The 18,868-nt window shown below is 52.3% G+C and overlaps 2 protein-coding genes across 4 annotated transcripts; one reads left to right on the top strand and one right to left on the bottom strand.

The window, feature by feature from the left end:
• The first annotated feature begins 1,157 nt into the window (after positions 1–1,157).
• Positions 1,158–16,521, top strand: FERMT3 (FERM domain containing kindlin 3). 2 transcript variants are annotated; one of them, XM_017677025.3, is made up of 15 exons: positions 1,158–1,301; positions 1,877–2,046; positions 4,936–5,169; positions 5,369–5,488; positions 5,588–5,756; positions 5,966–6,068; positions 13,270–13,377; positions 13,530–13,664; positions 13,744–13,793; positions 13,897–14,021; positions 14,207–14,313; positions 14,422–14,655; positions 15,009–15,133; positions 15,699–15,840; positions 15,958–16,521. In XM_017677025.3, exons 2-15 carry the CDS (start codon positions 1,887–1,889, stop codon positions 16,135–16,137), a joined length of 1,992 nt encoding a protein of 663 aa, XP_017532514.1. In that variant the 5' UTR covers positions 1,158–1,301; positions 1,877–1,886; the 3' UTR covers positions 16,138–16,521. The 2 variants fall into 2 exon arrangements, with proteins under 2 accessions (XP_017532514.1, XP_017532515.1); XM_017677026.3 differs by having other exon boundaries at positions 1,162–1,296.
• Positions 16,487–18,833, bottom strand: TRPT1 (tRNA phosphotransferase 1). 2 transcript variants are annotated; one of them, XM_017677027.3, is made up of 8 exons: positions 18,601–18,830; positions 18,388–18,471; positions 18,099–18,180; positions 17,394–17,563; positions 17,131–17,305; positions 16,896–16,952; positions 16,717–16,827; positions 16,487–16,597 (listed from the first exon to the last, which is right to left on the bottom strand). In XM_017677027.3, exons 2-8 carry the CDS (start codon positions 18,460–18,462, stop codon positions 16,506–16,508), a joined length of 762 nt encoding a protein of 253 aa, XP_017532516.3. In that variant the 5' UTR covers positions 18,463–18,471; positions 18,601–18,830; the 3' UTR covers positions 16,487–16,505. The 2 variants fall into 2 exon arrangements, with proteins under 2 accessions (XP_017532516.3, XP_017532517.3); XM_017677028.3 differs by lacking the exon at positions 18,099–18,180 and having other exon boundaries at positions 17,394–17,531; positions 18,601–18,833.
• Between the last annotated feature and the right edge of the window lie 35 nt (positions 18,834–18,868).

Here is an 18,868-nt window from a genome sequence, read left to right as displayed (position 1 = left end):
CACTGGGTTCTGCTCAGGAACCAAAAAAATGATTTCCATTGCAAGGGATGCTTTGGACCTTTTGCAGTTGGCTGCTGTTAATATTTTTTAAATCGCTCTCAGCAAAGCGTAAAGTAGGGGTTTTAATTACACTTCGCTATAGTTGCAGCAAACTGTTTCTGAAACCCTCTTTAGACGGGTGGCTTCTGGAGCACGAGTAAAGCTTCCTCATTTGTTCCAAGAGTGTCGTAGCCTTCTGGGCTAGGAAGCAGCTGAAGCCAGCGGCCAGTTCTGCTGCCTGCTGCTGCAGCCTCACATAAGCTGGCTTTCCCCTGGGAATCCCCAGCAGGCCTCCTCCGTCTGGGTCATAAAGCCTGGCCTCCACAGGCATCCTGCTGTGCCTTTGGTGTCGCTGTAGCATATGGCTCTGGAAAGGCTGAATTCCTGCTACCTGGTAGTGAACATAAGGACTTGCCCCACCAAAGCTTGGGTCCCAGTGCAGTGGATGGGTTGGAAGATGTGGGGCCACCAGGGACCTTCTGAGGTCACTTTTGAGTAGGGACTTGAGTGAGCTTTGGGTACTGGGGGTGAGCACATTGAACGTTCAGGGACTGTGAAGATGGCAAGTTTGAAGCCTTGAGACCCGGAGGTGGCAGGAGAAAGGTCTGTGAATATTCAGAGTCCAATTTCTTTATTCAGCTGTTGCCCTGGGCAGCTCTATAAATTTGCCAGGTTTGGAAATAGAGGCCTTACTGGGGACAGGAAAGACATAAAAGTTTTCCTTGGGGCCTTAAAAGATCTATTTTGTGGAACATCCCACCTTGACCTGCCAAATTCCTAAATGACCTGGATTCAATTGTTTCAACTCCATGGCAACTCAGTGATGTTTCATGGCCCAAAGGCCCCCAACCTTATGACAGGTTAGAGATGGGAGATGGCTTCCTACTGGGGACCTATCCCTGAATACTAATTGGTAGCTTCTCTTGTTTTAACCGAGCCTCCCTGAAAATGAGGGGTGCCTTTTTGTGGGGTTGGGTCCACGAGACTCACTCCTCTGGCCCTCTGCTGCTTCCTCCACTTACTGGGAACAGAGGGCCCCACTGGAACCCCAGCGCAATGGCTGGCGTTTGCTTCCTGCCCTCAACGCCAGCCCGCCCTGGGGAGGGGCTACCCCGCCCTGCTCCTTGCTCGTGATAAGGCCCCAGCTTCTTGCTGCAGAGGGGCAGGAAGCACACAGTAGTCTGCAGGTGTGTAGGCTGAGGCGAGGAGTGGCTGACACTGACCCCAACCTGTGGCCCCCAGCCCCTGGCAGGCGAGGTAAGGTAAGCTGGGCCAGTGGCTGAAGGCCCGAGACACCTATCTCTTACTTTCCCTCCTGTAGCCCTCTGCCCAGCACACCTCTCTCCATGTGGCAGCTCAGACTTCCCACTGCCCTAGGGAGGCCGCAGCTGGTCTAGGATGTTTGGATCTGAGCTTTGGGCTAGGATTGGAACAATTTTCTGACCTGGGTTCACAACCATTTCCAGGGTGGGTAGCGATCAGTGAGGGTCTGAGGATGAACTGGGGGCAGGGAAAGCAGATGGAGACTGTGCCCAGCCCTTGCATTGAGTAGCCCCTCTGTTCTCTTACGAAGCCTGTTTTCCTGTTTGTGAGTCGGGAGTGGGTTGGACGACATGGTTCAGCCCAACCATCCGTGATGGTGAGAGGGTCTGAGGTTTACCTGGAACAACTAGGTAGCCTGTGCCTTGCTGCTGCCATGGCACACTGGCCTGCAGGCCCACTGTCTGCTCACCTGCCTGTCCAGGGCACTGACCACAGGGCCACTCCTACTTGAGCACCTATAGCCCACCAGACCCTGGAGCCCCGCCCACTTTGCCTCTCCCCACCCTCTCTGTAGAGCCACAGCCATGGCGGGGATGAAGACAGCCACCGGGGACTATATCGACTCATCCTGGGAGCTGCAGGTGTTTGTGGGAGAGGAGGACCCCCAGGCCGAGTCAGTTACCCTCCGGGTCACGGGGGAGTCACACATCGGCGCTGTGCTCCTGAAGGTTGTGGAGAAGATCGGTGAGTACCTGGCTGTCCCGCCGCTGACCTCAGCACCACAAGGCAACTACAACCCATGTCCCCTGGCACTTCCATGCTGTGCAGCTCTCAATAACGGTGTCACAGTGACTCAGGCACCAGCTTAATCATTTGGTTCCAAAAAAGTCATTTCCCCAACTTCCTCTCTCTCCCTCTGTCTTCCCTCCCTTCCTCCCACTCCAGCGGGTTTTGCTAAGTCCCTGAGGAGCAGACCTGGCCACCATCTTCTGTTCACCCACTAAAAGGGGCTAGAGAGGCCTTGTATATGTTGAAGCAGAGGTCACTTCTGGGGGCCCAAGGGGAAATGAGAGAGGGCTTCTGGGGAGCTGGGGCCTGCTCCCTCACTCCCTCCCCCGGGCGGAAGCCCTCAGCAGGCTGGTGATGGCCTGGCCTGGGTGGGAAGGCCCTGCCCCCACAGGAAGTTACAGCAGAGCAGCCTGCGGTATCAGCCATAGAGAGGAGCTAGGCCAGTGACATGGGGGCTACTCATCGCCTCTCCCTGCGGGAGTGGGGGCTGCCCCTTCCTGGCAAGGCAGTGGGCACCCTCTGATAACCAGAGCCGGAAGGCAGGTCCATGATAGTGTCAGTCAGGAGCCTGGGTCCTGGGCCGCCTGTGGGTGGGGGTGGGCAGCCTCCTCAGACCCAGGCATCCTGCCACGTGCAGCCCATGAGGCAGGTCAGTCAACTTGTGGACAGACCGGGCCCTAGGATAGCCCAACAGGATGAAGTGGTCAGGGAGCTTCCAGAAGGCAGGGCTCGAGGAGGCTGCGAAAGCGGAAGTGGGGAACAGAGGGTCTCTCAGGAAACTGGGCGTCAGACCGAGACTCAGGCAGGGAAGGGGCCAAGCCAGGGCGGAGGGGGAGAAGGCCTGGGGCCCAAGAAAGGACCTGGCTGTCCCCAGGGCACAGCACACGGGCAGAGCAAGAGGCCTAGACGGGGAGTCACACAGACCCCGCTCCTCCAGCCACTGCTGAGCCCTGAGGGCTTCAGTTCCTGTCACCTGCTATGGGGACATTGTCCCTGTCTCTCCTACTCCCTCCTACTCCTTAGTGCATCAGACATCTACTGATGCTCAGTCAGGGTCCTGACCTCCTGGACACAGCAGGGCAGGTGAGATGGACCCTTCAGTTGCTTGCACAGGGCCAGGCACTGGCCTCTGCTGGGGGAGATAGCATGGGAGTGCCTGGAGCTGGAAGAAAGGGCTGCACCCAGCTTGGGAGGGAAGACTTCCCGGGAGAGGCCATGTATCATCTGTCACTTAGTATGAGTCCTGAGAGCAGTCCAGCAGGGAGGAGCAACGTGTGACGGGGCATGGGGCTATTCAGAACTGGGGCCTCCAGGCCAGGGAGAACACCTGGAGTGGCCATCATGAGGTGTTTGGCCTCTGTCCTGGTGGTTGAGAGCAGCCACTGAAGGGTGTTCAGCAGAGCATCAGGCCGAGGCGTTGTTACATCTAGGCAGGCCCCTCCAGTGCGGGTAGGCTGTGGGGCAGGGCCACAAGGCCTCATACGGGCAGCAGTGAGGGTGGACAGGAGGCTGGCTTTTGGAGGTGGGACTGACATTGATTAAATGCGGCTTAAAGTGAAAGGGATGATGCTGTCCTAGCAGGAGAGTTGTCGCCCAGACCCCAGATGCAGTGCGGAGGAGCCAGTGAAGAGAGGAGCATAGTTTAAGATGAACCCTTCAAACCTTGAAGATGTTTAAGAGACTCCCTTTAAACTGGGCAGAATTTAAGATGAGTGTCAGTGGGTCTGGGACTAGACATCATCACATGCCTAGTCTCAGAGCCGGGCGCATGGCCTGGTGAACGAACAGTTCTGGGAAGATGGAGGCCAGTGGACTTTTGCCTTAACTGGTAGCTTGCAAGTTTCTGTTCCACGGTCCAGGCCACAGTGCCTGGGCCTATGGGATGTGCAATTGGGGTGGCAGAAGGAAGACGAGGCCATATCTAGGTGAGACCCCCAGGAAGAGGCTGTGGCTGAGGAGGGAGAAGAGGGTCCCCGACCGCACTGGGCAAGGCCAGGAGTCAGACGGGGTCTCTCTCCCTTAAAGCACTGGAGACGTGGTGGCAGGGCTAAGGCAGGGCTGTGGGAGGAAGGGCGTAGGCAGGGAGTCAGGCCTCCTTCGGAGAGGCTTGGCACGCTCTGCGGGCTGTGCTCACACCAGCTCATGCCCCTAGAGGGAGAACAGAGAGGCCGTGTGTCGTCTGTCACTGGCTGCATGGCGGTGACAAGTGCAGTAGTCACAGTTCTGACTGATGCTCCCTCGCTGGTTGTGATGTGCCCACAGAAGAACACCATAGACGCCGCGCACTCAGCACACGCTGGCATTGTTCAGTGTCCATGGGGTCAGGGTGATTGCTGCGCTCATCTCACCAGCTTAGAACACTGAGGCATGGAGAGGGTAAGGCCTTGGCCTAGGTCACAGAACCAGTGACCCATACATGTTTACAGAGCACCTGCTGCTGCGTGCCACTCCCAGCGCTGGGCCCTGCGGTAGCCTGTGCCTCCTGAGCCCCAGGAATGCCCGAGGGAGGCCCTTGAGCCAGGAATTGCGGGAGGACATGGGAGGTGCCACAGAGGGGAGCCCAAGTGGCTGGGGTGCGTGAGATGAAAGTACCATGACTGGGCATCCAGGTTCTGGGGTAGGAACTCCCCTGAGAAGTGATATGGCAATAGCCTAGGAGGGTTAGCCAGCAAGAGCCATTCTCCCATAACCTCGGTCCCAGACCCCAGGCCAACCGCATGTGGCTTGGCTCAGGCAGCTGAGGGGCATCATCACGGGCCTCTGGATCCTGGTCTTGTGCTCAGTGCTGGGGGCAGGGCCCTCCAAGGCTGATGCGCATGCACCCCCTTCTCCGTGGCCCTGCAGAGCGCAAGCAGGACTGGTCAGATCATGCCATTTGGTGGGAACAGAAAAGGCAATGGCTGCTGCAGACCCACTGGACACTGGACAAGTATGGCATCCTGGCTGACGCCCGCCTCTTCTTCGGGCCCCAGCACCGGCCCGTCATCCTGCGGCTGCCTAATCGCCGCGCCCTGCGCCTCCGAGCCAGCTTCTCCCAGCCCCTCTTCCAGGCTGTGGCTGCCATCTGCCGCCTCCTCAGTGAGTCTCTGGCTGGTCCCCATTCTGCCACCCTGCCAAAGTGCAGGTCCCCTCCCTTTATAGGCCCAGCTATTGTCATGTCCTTTCTGTCTGTCCCTCAACCTGCCTGCAGAGCCGTGACCTCCCCCAAAGCGCGCATAGACTGGGTGGAGGTCACGGGGCAGGACCCCTGCCCTGCTGAGGCCCCAACTCTCCGCAGGTATCCGGCACCCTGAGGAGCTGTCTCTGCTTCGGGCTCCAGAGAAGAAAGAGAAGAAGAAGAAAGAAAAGGAGCCAGAGGAGGAGTTGTATGACTTGACCAAGGTCGTCCTGGCTGGGGGTGAGCAAAGTCCGGGCAGGCCAGGGGCTGGGCTGGGGGGCCAGGCCCAGGAGGCGGGGGGCTGGGGGCCTGGCCTGGCTGACCCAGCCTGCACCCTAGGTGTGGCACCTGCATTGTTCCGGGGGATGCCAGCCCATTTCTCAGACAGTGCTCAGACTGAGGCCTGCTACCACATGCTGAGCCGGCCTCAGCCCCCGCCAGACCCCCTCCTGCTGCAGCGCCTGCCCCGGCCCGGCTCCCTGGTGGACAAGACCCAGCTCCACAGCAGGTGCTCTGCCCCCGGGCCTGCCCCCAGGGCCGTTTCCCCTTGTGTCTGGGCTCCTACTCCCAGGGTCCACACCCTCCCCTGTATCTTGCTAACCCTAAATCCACACCTCCTGTTTCTAGGCCTTTTCTATAAGTGTGTGCTTGCCCCAAGCCCCCCGCCCCAGTGCTGTACCTCTCCCAGCGCTCACCCCTGTCTGTGCCATGGCCCAGGTGGCTGGACTCGTCACGGTGCCTCATGCAGCAGGGCATCAAGACTGGGGACACACTCTGGCTGCGCTTTAAGTACTACAGTTTTTTCGACCTGGATCCCAAGGTAGGCTGGCTCAGGGAGAAGTGGGGGCTGGTCAGTGGGCACCACGGTCTGGGCTCTGGGAGCATTAGAGACCTGTAGGGGTCTGTCCATCTATCCATTTGTCCACCCACATCCCTTTTGTTATCTCTGCCAACATGGTGCTGGGTCCAGGCTGATGCCAAGGCCTGTTTCCCAAGAGGCCATCAAGGAAGGCAATGACCATAGATGGGCATAGACAGTGGTGAGCGTCCCCGAGAACCCTGCTCGGGCAGTTTGGCTCGTCCTAAGGAGAGGGATCTCCCCTCCCGGCCTCGCACACTTCACTTCGACATATGTCAGAGCCTGCTGTTATTATGACAGCTGCTTTGAAAAATAATCCAGGTGCCATATGATTTGCCTATTTAAAGTGCACGGTGCAATGGTTAGTGTATCCCCAAACTTGTGAAACCATCCCCACAGTCAGTTTAGAACATTTTCATTCCTCAAAAAGAAAACCTACATCCATTATCCCCCACCTGCCCTAGCCCCAGGCAAGTACTAATCTCTTTTCTGTCTTTATAGATTTGGCTAATCTATACATTTCATATACATGGAATCATACAATTTATGGCTTTTTACAGCTGGCTTCGTTCACATAGCATAATGCTTTCATGTTGTAGCATATATCAGGGCTCTGTCCTTTGTATTGTGAGATATTTCATTGTATGTACATACCACATTTAATTGATCCTTTCATCAGTTAATAGACATGTGTTTCCACCCCCACACTTGTTGGCTTTTATGAATAATGCTGCTGTGAATATTCATGCATAAGTTTTTGAGTGGACATGTATTTTCATTTCTCTTGATGTACTTGAGTAGAATTGTTGGGTCATCATTGTTATTATTTTTACTTTAGCCAGGCAATCATGTTTTATTAAACTTTGTGTTTGGAGATAACTATAGATTCACAGACAATTGTAAGAAGTAATACACAGAGATCTAAGATTCCTGGATACCCTTCTCCCAGTTTGCCCCAGCAAGTATCACAACCAAGATACTGACACTGATGCAGTCAAGATACGGAACAGTTCCATCAGCTAACTGTCCTGTAAAGATACTTAAAAAATATGAAAAGTCTTTTCTGTCTGCCCATATACTCACCATTTCCTGTGTTCTTTATTCCGTCTATAGATCCCATTTCCAGCTGGTATCATTTTCTGTTGGCCTGAAGGACTTCCTTTAACATTTCTTGTCCTGCCGATCCACTGGCAATGAACTCTTTCAGCTTTTGCATGTCTGCATAAGTCATTACCTTGCCTTTTATTTTGAAAGATACTTTCACTCAGGATAAAATTCTCAGTTGATAGGTTTTATTTTTCTTATGGTACCTTGAAGATGTTGGTTCAGCCCTGTGGCTTGCTCTGCTTCCAGCAAAGCAGCAGTTCTGCTGGCCTTCTTTGTCCATCTATATGTAATGTGTCTTTCTCTGAGTGTTCTTACAATTTTCATTTTATCACTGGTCTTAAAGGTTTTGGTGATCATGTGTCTTAATATCTTTCAGGTTTCTCATGCTTGGGGTTCATTTAGCTTCTTGAATCTGTGAGTTTATAGTTTTCATCAAATTTGGAAAATTTTGGCCATTATTTTTCAGATACTTTTTCTGCTTCCCCCTTTTATGGGATTCCAGTGACATGACTACGAGATCGCTTAAAATCATCACACGCCTCACTGATGCGCTTTGCTTTCTGGGGGTTGTTTTCAGGGGGAGGGTTCCAGTCTTATTTTTCTATAGTTTAATTGCTCTGTCTTCAAGTTTACTGATTTTTTCTTCTGCCCTATCTAATCTGCCACTAGTCCCATGACTAGAAGTTTAGTCTTGACCTTTATAATATTTTCTATATCTCTCCTTAGCATGCTCATGCTTTTGTCCACCTTCTTAAACATACAGGATATATTTACATGAACTTTTTTGTGTTTTTATCTACTGATTCTATCATCTGTATCATGTGTAGATCTAATTCTGTTGACTTTCTCCTCATTATGAGTTGAATTTTTCTGCTTGTTTTCATGCCTGGTAATTTTATATTTGATACTAGACACTACAAATGTTATGTTCTTAGGTGCTGTTTTTTTTTTAAGTCCTTTAAATTTTTAAAATCATGTTTGGGAGTGAAATTAAGATACTTGAAAAGAGTTTGATCCTTCCAAGCCTTGCTTAGGTTTCCAAGCCTGAGCAAGACAGAAACATCCTTCGATCTAAGGCTAATGTACCGCAGTGCAGAAGCGATCACTTCCTGAGTATTCTATCCGGTGTGCCCTGTATCATGAGGTTTCTCTAATCTGGCTGTTGGGATGTGAACCTCTCCCACCCTGATGTGAGCTCTGGTAAATATTCCTTCCACCTGCTCCTTTTCAATGTTTTCTTCCAGCAGCCTTGGGTAGTTTGCTTACACACACACGCCGGTCAGTACCCAGGTACAGACTCCAGAGGGGCTCTCTGTGCAGCTCTCTCTGCCTCAGTACTCTGCCCTACTAATCCCAACTGCTTTGGACTCCTCAAATCCTCAACTACATCTCCTCAACTCAGGGAGTATGCTGGGGTCCTCCTCTCTGTGTGCAGCCTGGAAACTTCCCAGCCAGGCAGCTGGGGTGATCTTAGGACTCGCCTTACTTGGTTCCCTGTCTCAAGGATCACTGTTCTGCATGGGCTGTTTTCCAATATCTAAAAACCATTTGGTCTTTGTTCTTCTTTTTGTTTTATTAAGTTTAACTTTTAGTCAAATAATATATGATGGCTTAAAGAGTTAACTATCCCTAGCAGGTCTGTAATAATAACAACAACAAAAGCAGTTCCGTGCCCCACCTCTTCTTACCCTAGATTTCTGATCCGTAGAGACTGTAGATCTTAACTCTGTAACTCTTTGCTCTAGTATTTACATTTATATGGCATGCTTCTTTATTTCTATTCCTTGGTTTTCCCATTTCACACACAATCTGTTGACTTTGTATAAAAGATGAAGTTTAATTTTCTTACCTCACCCCCCCCAACACATAAAACACACACTTCTTTGCACCTTTCCAATTGAATTGTGTTATAGTTTTGGCAACGCAATCATGGGTATTAATAGTAACACATATAAAGAGTGTTCTTAGCTAAGCCACAGAGTAGTGATACTTCCTTTCTTGGTCAAATTTTTCATGTTCATGATTGCTATACTTTTATTTACTTATCTGTCTATTAATTGTCTATGTACAATTAGAAGAGGGACCCCAGAAGACTATCTGAATGCTCTCTATGTGGTGTGACTTGCCACGGGGAGTCTCCACAGTGATGAGGTGGGTGGGATGTTCCATAACTAAGGCCCTCAAACACTGCAGCCCAAGCACAGTATTCCTTTCAAAATTATTGAGCCTTCAGTGTTCAGTCGGTGTTCTTTCCTTCTTGGAACCAAGGCATGGTAGCTGTCTAGACCCACTGCATGACTGTTGTCCTTGGACTTCCTTCACTATCTCCTGGGACTCCCTATATGGGGCTGCTTCATTCCTGGATCTCTTATGTTCCTCTTTCTTAACTGGCCGCTTCATTTTGGTGGAGCATGTATTTCAATAACTTCCCCTAAAGTGGTAAAATAACAATAGCTTCTCCTAAAATGGCAAGGGGTTTGAAGTCCTGCATGTCTGCAGAGGTCACTATTCTACCCTCACTCACATGATAGTTTGGTTAGGTATGGCATTCTAGGTTGAAACATTTTCCAGCCAAATTTTAAAGCCATCTTACAGTGTTGCTGTTGAGGATTCTGATGCCATTTTTATTTTCAGTCCTTCCATATGTGACCCTTTTTTTTTCTTGGAGGGGCAGCATTCCAGAAGCTTTTAGAATCTTATCCTTATGTCTTCATCTTCTAAAATCTCTTAATAGTATGTCCTACTATGGGTCTTTCTTCATTGATTGGCCCTTCACGTTTGCTGAGCCCTTTCAAACCAAAAACCTGGGGTGTTTCAGTTCTAGAGAAATACCCTACACAGTCTCTTTAATAATTTGCTCCCCTCTGTTTTTCTGTTCCTTTTTTCTGGAACTTGGTAGATATTAGACCTCCTGGATTGATTCTTCAAAGAAAAAGACTCAGACATTTATCTCTTCTTGTTTTTAAAGTCATTGTCTTTTTTTTCTGTTTTCTGAAGTGCCTTGATTAATTTTCCAAATGATCTATTGAGTTTTTAATATCTGAAACTGTATTTTTAAGTCCTAAGAGCTCTAAGAGTTCCTAACAGATTTTTTTAGCATAACATACATTCAGAAAAATGCATATATGTATCTAACATATTAAACAGCAGAACTTTACCAGCCCCCAGAAACTCCCCTCATGCCTTCTCCAGGCGATATCTCCCTCAGAATGGAGGGAACCACTAATATTACTTCTAACACCATAGATTAGTTTTGCCTGTATTTGAAATCTACACACATGAAATTTATTCTTTCTTTTTAGTGTGTAGCATTCCATTACGTCAATACACTAAATTAATTTTCCATTCTTACTATTGATGGGCATTATACAATTTCCCAATTGGGACTATTATGAACAGAGATGCTATGAACATTCCAGTATATGTCTGTTTGTAAACACATGTACATATTTCTGTAGGGCATATACCCAGAGGTGGAATTGTTGGGTTACAGGGCAGGCATTGGTTTAGCTGTAGTAGATAACTGCTAAACAGCTTTCCAAAGTGGTTGTTCCAATTTATACCCCCATCAGCAGTGTATGAAAATTTTGATTGTTCCACAACTTCACCAGCACTTGGTATTTCCTATCTTTTCCATTGTAGCTATTCTGGTAGATGTGTAATATTATCTCATATGGTGTTTTGTTTAATTGTTTTTTAAACAGCTTTATACTGAGATATAACTTACATACCATAAAAATCACCCATTGTAAGCAGTTTGATTATTTTTAGCAAATTTATACAGCTGTGCAACCATCACCACAATCTTGTTTTGAATATTTCTATCACCCCAGAAAGTTCTCCAGTGCCCGTTTGTAGTCATGTCTTCTCCCACACCCAACCCCAGACAAGCACCGAGGCGCTTTTTATATGGCTTTAATTTACATCTCCCTGATGGCTAATCAAGCCGAGCTTTTTCTCATATGGCTTCTAGCCATTTGGATATCCTCTTGAAGTTTCTGTTCCAATTTTTTGCCAATTTCTATATTAGTTGCTTGTCTTTTTCATATTGCTTTGTAGGAGTTCTTTATATATTCTGTAGATGACACTTTATCAGATAAATATATTGGGATTACATTTTCCCACTCTGGGCTTTGGCTTTTCATTCTCTTAATGGTTTATTTTGATAAACAGAAGTTCCCAATTTTAATATAATCTGGTTTTTATTTTTTTGCATTTTTCTTTTATGATTAATATCTTCTGTGACCTGTTTAAGAAATCATTTTTATTCCAAGATCACAAAGATACAGTCCAATCTTTCTCTAAAAGTTTTATTGCTTTGACTTTCATATTTAGATCTACAATCCATCTGGAATTGACATTTGTATGTGGTGTGAGGTAGGGGTACAAATAGTTTTTTTACATACGAATATCCAATGGACCCAGTGCCATTTATTGAAAAGAGCATCCTTTCCCGAGTGACTGCAGGGGCACCTTTGTCCTAAGCCAGGTGAACATAAATATGTGTCTCCCATCCTGTTCTTATTTCATAAGTGCAGCATTTTGTCTCAATAAGGATTTTGACTAGCACTTGAAGTTTTCTGTTCTTCCCTACATTGCCTTTATTTCCTCTAAGCTCTCTTTTTCTTGCTTGTGTTGGTCTCTCCAGTTTCTGCTAGCAGCTTTCCCTTAAATGTGGGAAACCCTTGCCTGTCTTTTCATATTTAAAAGTAAAGCTCTAAGAAACTGACTGGAAATCCTGAGTAGATGAAATGGGGCTTGGCATTTGAGGGGGCCTCCTGGCAGCGATGGGGCAGGGATGCCACTCTTTGTGGAGGAGTTTCTCTTTGGCTCATTAGTTCCTCAGCAGTGAACCTCTGGTCTCCCAACTGTAGGTAAAAGGCTCACTGCCAAAATGTAGGGTGACAAGTGGGGAAGGGCTGGGGGTCTTACCCCTGAGAATGCCAACCTTCTCTTAATTCATCTGTTTTTTAGCACAATGCTCCCCTTAACCCAGCTGTGCCTAGAGTACCAAATACAGGGGTACCTCTGGTTCAGCCTCTGTAGCTTCTGCCAGGTACCCGCTGGCCGTCACTTGACTGCAGGGAGTGGGGAGGGATGTGTTCCTTTCATAGATGCTCTACAGTCCTCGCTTGAGCGCCCCCCACCTCTCGGCTCAGGGGTCCTGGTCCAGAGCCTCTCCTGGGGTATGCCATGTGAAGGATGTCTTTGCTCAGATTTTTGTATTTTTTACTGTGTGCTTTCTGCCTGTTCTCAAGCCTCATTCATGCCTTTCCCACAGAACAGGAGGGGAAAAGAGTGATTCCTGCTTTCTCCCCCTGGAACTCAATTCTCCTTCATGTTTTTGCTTTCTGTCTTCCAAAATCTTGGCATCTTTCACCCGCCTAGTTCCCTCTCTTTGGATTTACCTTTTCTATGCCTTTGCTATCAATTCTGGTGGGTTTCAGAGGGTGTGTGGGCTTGGTCTTGTGTGGGTAACTGGTTTCCCGCTTTGTGCTTTGCACTCCCTGTGTTTTCTCTCTGGAATGTTCTTCCTCTCGCTCTTCCCTTCAGTGGCCTGTTGTCACCCTTCAGGCCTTAGTGCAGCATGTGGGCACCTCAAGAGGCCCCTCCAAGTGCTTCTTCCCGTAGAGTAGTCTCGGGCACACTAGTTCCGTTCTCTCGCATCACCACTGAACATGTGTCCTCATTCCAGGGCATCATGTGGATGCCCCATGGAACCTGTGTCCTTTTTAGAGCTTTTATTGCACTCTTGAATCACTTCACCTATCTATTGATTGGTTTACTCAGTCCCCTTTGTGCCCCTGCAGCATGCAGGGCACACAGTAGACATACGGTCAGCATCTGTACAAAAGGTTTAAAGGGAAGAAGGTGCCACTTGCCTGGGCAGGTGGGGCTGGCAGGCCATAAAGCTGTGGTTGGGGCCTGCTGCCACGTAGGACCACTGCGTGAGCTTGCCACAGTGCAGAGGTAGGGTTTAGGTGTGGGGGGCTTAGGTGCACGGGGTGCTCAGGGCAGTGGGCACCAACGCAGCCTCCCCCTCCCACCGCTCCAGGCAGACCCAGTGCGGCTGACCCAGCTGTATGAACAGGCCCGGTGGGACCTGCTGCTGGAGGAGATTGACTGCACCGAGGAGGAGATGATGGTGTTTGCAGCACTGCAGGTGCCGCCCAGGCCTGGGGGGCCGGGGTGCAGACAGTCCCAGGGCACAGACGTCCTCCATATGGGGCCCTGTCTTCAGGGAAGCCCAGCTCAGGTCCCTGTTGGGCTAATGGGCTGCCAAATCACCCTTTCTTGGCCCTGTGCCCCACACAGTACCACATCAACAAGCTGTCCCAGAGTGGGGAAGTGGATGACCCGGCTGGCACAGACCCGGGGCTTGACGACCTGGATGCAGCCCTGAGCAACCTGGAGGTGAAGCTGGAGGGGTCAGCGTCCACGGATATGCTGGTGAGGAGGGCCTCCAGTCAGGGGTTGGGTCATGGCCAAGCCCTGGGACCTGGCCCCCTCTGACTCCTCTCCTCCCCAGGACAGCCTCACCACCATCCCAGAACTCAAGGACTATCTTCGGATCTTCCGGTGAGTGTGGGCCCAGAGCTGGCAGCCCTACTAGAGGAGCTCAGTGTGGAGAGAGAGTGGAGGGAGGGAGGTGGCCTTTCACACACCTTTTCCTCACTCTCAGGCCCCGGAAGCTGACCCTGAAGGGGTACCGCCAACACTGGGTGGTGTTCAAGGAGACCACACTGTCCTACTATAAGAGCCAGGACGAGGCCCCGGGGGACCCCATTCAACAGCTCAACCTCAAGGGTAAGTGAAGGTGGCCTGGCCAGGACAGGATCAAGGCAGGGCTGGAGAGGGGCCCTCCTGTCGGCTGGGCAGGTAATGCTCTTACTCGGTTTCCTCCTGGAGGCCAGGGAAGATGCCCTCTGTCCTGAGAGGCTGTGCATCACCGAGGGGCCTCTCATTAAGAAGCCCACCCCTTCTTCCTCCAGGCTGTGAGGTGGTCCCTGATGTCAATGTCTCAGGCCAGAAGTTCTGTATCAAGCTCCTGGTGCCCTCCCCTGAGGGCATGAGTGAGATCTACCTACGGTGCCAGGATGTGAGTGAGGGCTGAGCAGGGGCTGGAGTGGGGACAGGGACAGGGGCAGGAGGCTGAACCAGAGTCTGGCTAGCCCCTCACCACCATCCTATGTTCCTCCCACCCCAGGAGCAGCAGTATGCCCACTGGATGGCCGGCTGCCGCCTGGCCTCCAAGGGCCGCACCATGGCGGACAGTAGCTACGCCAGCGAGGTGCAGGCCATTCTGGCTTTCCTCAGCCTGCAGCGGACAGGCGCTGGGGGCTCGGGCAACCACCCCCAGAGCCTTGATGCCTCCACTGAGGGCCTTAACCCCTATGGCCTTGTTGCCCCCCGCTTCCAGCGAAAATTCAAGGCAAAGCAGGTACCAGAGAGAGTTGGTGGCAGGAATGACCATAGCATTCTTCTGGCCACCGTTGGACCCTGGATCACCCCAGAGCCTTCCTCTGGAAAGCCACGTGCTCACTCACTCCTTCTCCCACCTGTGTCCCTAAGCCCGAGCATGCTGGCCTGCCCCTTCTGGGAGGGCTCACGGTGCCCCTGCCCATGCCCACCTCAGGGCCCGGCTCAGCTCATATTTGCTGAGTGGTGAGGTGTACCCTGCTGGCCCCACACTGGCCATACCCCTGCCCCAGGCTCAGCATCCCGTCTCCCTGATGGGGACAGGCCGAGGGTCTCAGGGACTTTGGGCAGTCCCTCACCAGTGTGGTCCTGCAGCTCACCCCACGGATCCTGGAAGCCCACCAGAACGTGGCCCAGCTCCCACTGTCAGAAGCCCAGCTGCGCTTCATCCAGGCCTGGCAGTCCCTGCCCGACTTTGGCATCTCCTATTTCATGGTCAGGTACAAGCCCGACCCCAGCCTCTTTGCCGAGCACTGTCTCTGCCTTCACCTGCTGTCTGGTGGGTGGTACCATGAGGCCTCCCTTCCTGTATCTGTGGGTAGACCCGACTGAGGGCTCCCATGTGCTCCCCATCCTGCAGCCCACAGCAGACACGAGAATGAGCTCAGGCCAGGAGAGCAAGAGACCCAGCTTCCCTCCTACCTCTGCCCTGACCAGTCCCCCTCGGGCCGTGGTTAGCTGGCTAGGACAGGGCCGGTGCTGGGCGCTGTGACAGGGAGTGCCCCTTTGGCTGGCCGTTTCCCAAGCCTGCAGAAATCTGAGTGAGGCAACAGATGATGATGCAAAGAAGTCACTTAGAGGCATAGACCACTTGCGTGTGGCTGCTAAGTGCCATCATGATTATTTCAGTTAGCCCCCATTCTCTAGATGAGGAACGTGAGGCCCAGAGACCCTAATGGCTTATTTGCTTGCACAGCTTGCTCCTGAGCACTGCACCAGGCTGAGTGGCCTAGAAGGCCATGCACAATGGGGCCTTTCCTCACACTCTTTCCCCTTGGGGACCAGGTTCAAGGGCAGCAGGAAAGATGAGATCCTAGGCATTGCCAACAACCGACTGATCCGAATAGACTTGGCCGTGGGTGATGTAGTCAAGACCTGGCGCTTCAGCAACATGCGCCAGTGGAATGTTAACTGGGACATCCGGCAGGTGGGCCCCGCGTGAGGGTGGGGATGGGGCAGGGGGCCGGGCCAGACCCAGCCAGGGCAGGGCAGGGATGGCTCCCTTATCCCACCCTGCCAGCCACTCTGACTGCCCACCCTGCAGGTCGCCATCGAGTTTGATGAGCATATCAACGTGGCTTTCAGCAGTGTGTCTGCCAGCTGCCGCATCGTGCACGAGTACATCGGCGGCTACATTTTCCTGTCAACACGGGAGCGGGCCCGTGGGGAGGAACTGGATGAAGACCTTTTCCTGCAACTCACAGGAGGCCACGAGGCCTTCTGAGGCCTGTCTTTCTGCTCTTGCCCCGCTTAGCACCTGCCACGGCCACTCCTAAGCCCACACTCACTGGGACTCACTGCCCACGCCCTGTCCAGACATGCACTAAGCTGGGTACATTTACTGACTGTCACTGGCATTGTGCAGAACCAGGGACCTGGCTGGGCCAGACTCTGTTATCCCCCAGGCTAGGGAGGGTGGTCCCTGAGCTCACACAGCACCCACCCTTCCCTTGTCCAGATGGCTGAGACCAACATCCCTAACCTAGCTGTTGTCCCTGAGCACACTAGAAAGACCAGCTGTCGCTATGGGATGATGATTCATGGTTCAAACTGGAATTTTTTTTGTTTTTACATCTTTTTAAAATAAATATTTTATTGTTGGATCATTCTTCTTCCTCTGGAGCTATCTTTGGGGACACTGTGACACTCTGTCTCTTCATTACCAGCCAAGGAAAGGGGCTTTCCTGAGATAGAGAAAAGAGTTGGTTAGATACAGAAAGACCTAAGTCAGCCTGGGGCTGGGCACTGGGAAAGAAGTTAGGACAGAGGGCACATATTTAAGCTTAAAAAATAGAGTTCTCACTGGTAGGGTACAGCTGCAGAGCCTCCTTGAAGTACTTGGGAAGCAGGAATCCATCAGCATTCCCTGGAGTCAGGATCACCCCATTGGCAGAGCGGAAAAAGGGGATTCCATCTGCAGACATAGCCATAGGTGTGACTCATGCCTCCTCCTAGGGCAGTCCCTGCTGTATCCAGGCTCACCTGCCAGGGCCAGGGGCCCATCAATGAAAACAGCTACTTCGCAATTTGGCCGCATGCCTATGGAGACAACAGGAACCTGAGGTTATAGTCATCAAACATGGGGTCCTGGACTCAGTGTGGGGAAGAGGCGTGCTGCTGCATGCAGAGCATGGGGTGGCATTGGACAAGAGATGCCTGAAGGGGGACCTGGGAGGACAGAGTGGGTGGGAATAGCTGCGGGGCAGTACACACTGACCACTGATGATGCCAGGGTCCCCAGGCAGTCCTGGGGCCAGGTGAATATGTGTCCTTCCCTTGCAAGATAGGCCCTTGAGCAGAATGGATGACCAGTGCTTCCAGAATGTGCCATGGACAAGCATCAGGGGCAGGGCCTGCGGGGTCTCCAAGGGCTTCAGCTCCAGTGCAGGCACCTAGAATGGGTGGGGAATGGGCAGCAGTGAGACCCCTTCACAGGCACTGGTCCCACCCGGCTCTCCCACTTGTCCCCTCAGCCCCCACCTGCAGGGAGTGACCCTGATTGGCCCGGATGAGAGGGCCAGTGCTGGGGCTCCCTGGCTGCAGGGCAAACCGCTGCTTCTCACTGGTGTCCACCACGCGTTGCACATCTTCGGCTGAGAAGCTGCAGAACTGGGGCAGCTGTAGGAGGGTGCCCAGGGGCACAAAGCCATCTGTGGGCAGGTGTGTGCTCAGGGGCTGAACTTGCTTTGGCCCGGGGCCAGAGTTAATAGGGGGAGCCAAAGGCATCAGAACAGCCTGGGCTTAGGGGGTCACAGGGGTTTATCAACATGACCTTTAGGAAATCTCCCCTTTCTGGATCTCAGTCTCCTCAGTTTACATGGGAATAGGATCTGCCTTAAAGAGTCACAAAGATAAAGTGACCCATTTTAGCACAATACCTGGCCCAGAGTGGACACTCAATAAAACACTGGTTGCCCCAATACCCTCTAGTGCCCACTCTTGGGATAAGTGTTTATTGGGCCATTGGGCTGGAGAGAATCACCAGGCCTGGCCCAGACAAAGTCTTCTCCCAGTTTGCCAGACATCATATTGGGCTGTGGGCTCTGGGCCCCAGTCCTCCCTGTACACGGAGGAATGTGTTCTCTGTGCCCCTCCCACAGGGCCGCAGTGGAAGCCATGGGGGTGGGGGCAGTTATGGAAAGGCTCACACTGCTCCCTGGCTGCAGCCTGCAGACCTGCACTTACCAGCTCCCATGGGAAGCCCCAGCTTCAGGGCCCCATGGCGCAGGGCATAGGACAGAGCCTTGGACAGTTGCACATCTCGGTCCTGAAAGAGCCCAGAGGTGGCCCCTGGTCCCTGCTCACCCTGAATTCTGGGTGACCCAGGGCAGAGGGAGGCCAGAGAGAGAGGAGTTCCTGTGCTCTTCGGGCAGCCCCCACTCCCACCCATCAGCATTTCCAAGGGAGCCAGGGCTTGGAGTCCCCCTCCACTCCCACCACGGGGGTGCCGGGGTGAGAGTGGAGAGGGTCACACCTCTTCCCGGGGTCTGTGAGCTCTTCTACTCCTCGGCCCTGCTGCTTCCTGCCTCCTGCTGCCAGAGGAGTTCATGGCCCAGACCTGTGGGGAGCACAAGACCTGTGTAGGGACTGTTAAGGACCCTCCCATGTCCCCAACCCTGCCCAGAAAGTCACAAAGCCTGGGAGGAGGATATTTAGCTCATTAAGTTCACTTCCCACACCCAAATACCTGGTGCAGATAGGGAAACTGAGGCCCAGCAAGCAAGACTTGCCCAAGGTCACACCGTCAGCCACGGAGCTTCGGGAAGTTGAACCCCCGCGCTCCAGGCTAGAGGGTCTGTCCCGCAAGGCGGCCTGAGAAGGCTCCAGGGCGAAGGGTCACTCCTGGTCAAGAATGAGAGAGTCAGAGGGTGGAGGACACCAGCACGCTCAGCGACTCCCGCGGCCGCGCGGCGACCCGAGACAGCGCCGGGACGGCCAATGAGGAGGCGAGAAAA

This window comes from Manis javanica, chromosome 11, assembly GCF_040802235.1.
Source record: "Manis javanica isolate MJ-LG chromosome 11, MJ_LKY, whole genome shotgun sequence".
Classification (NCBI taxonomy): domain Eukaryota; kingdom Metazoa; phylum Chordata; class Mammalia; order Pholidota; family Manidae; genus Manis; species Manis javanica.
Note: the sequence above shows the minus strand (reverse complement) of the source record. Positions and strands in the feature narration are given on the sequence as shown.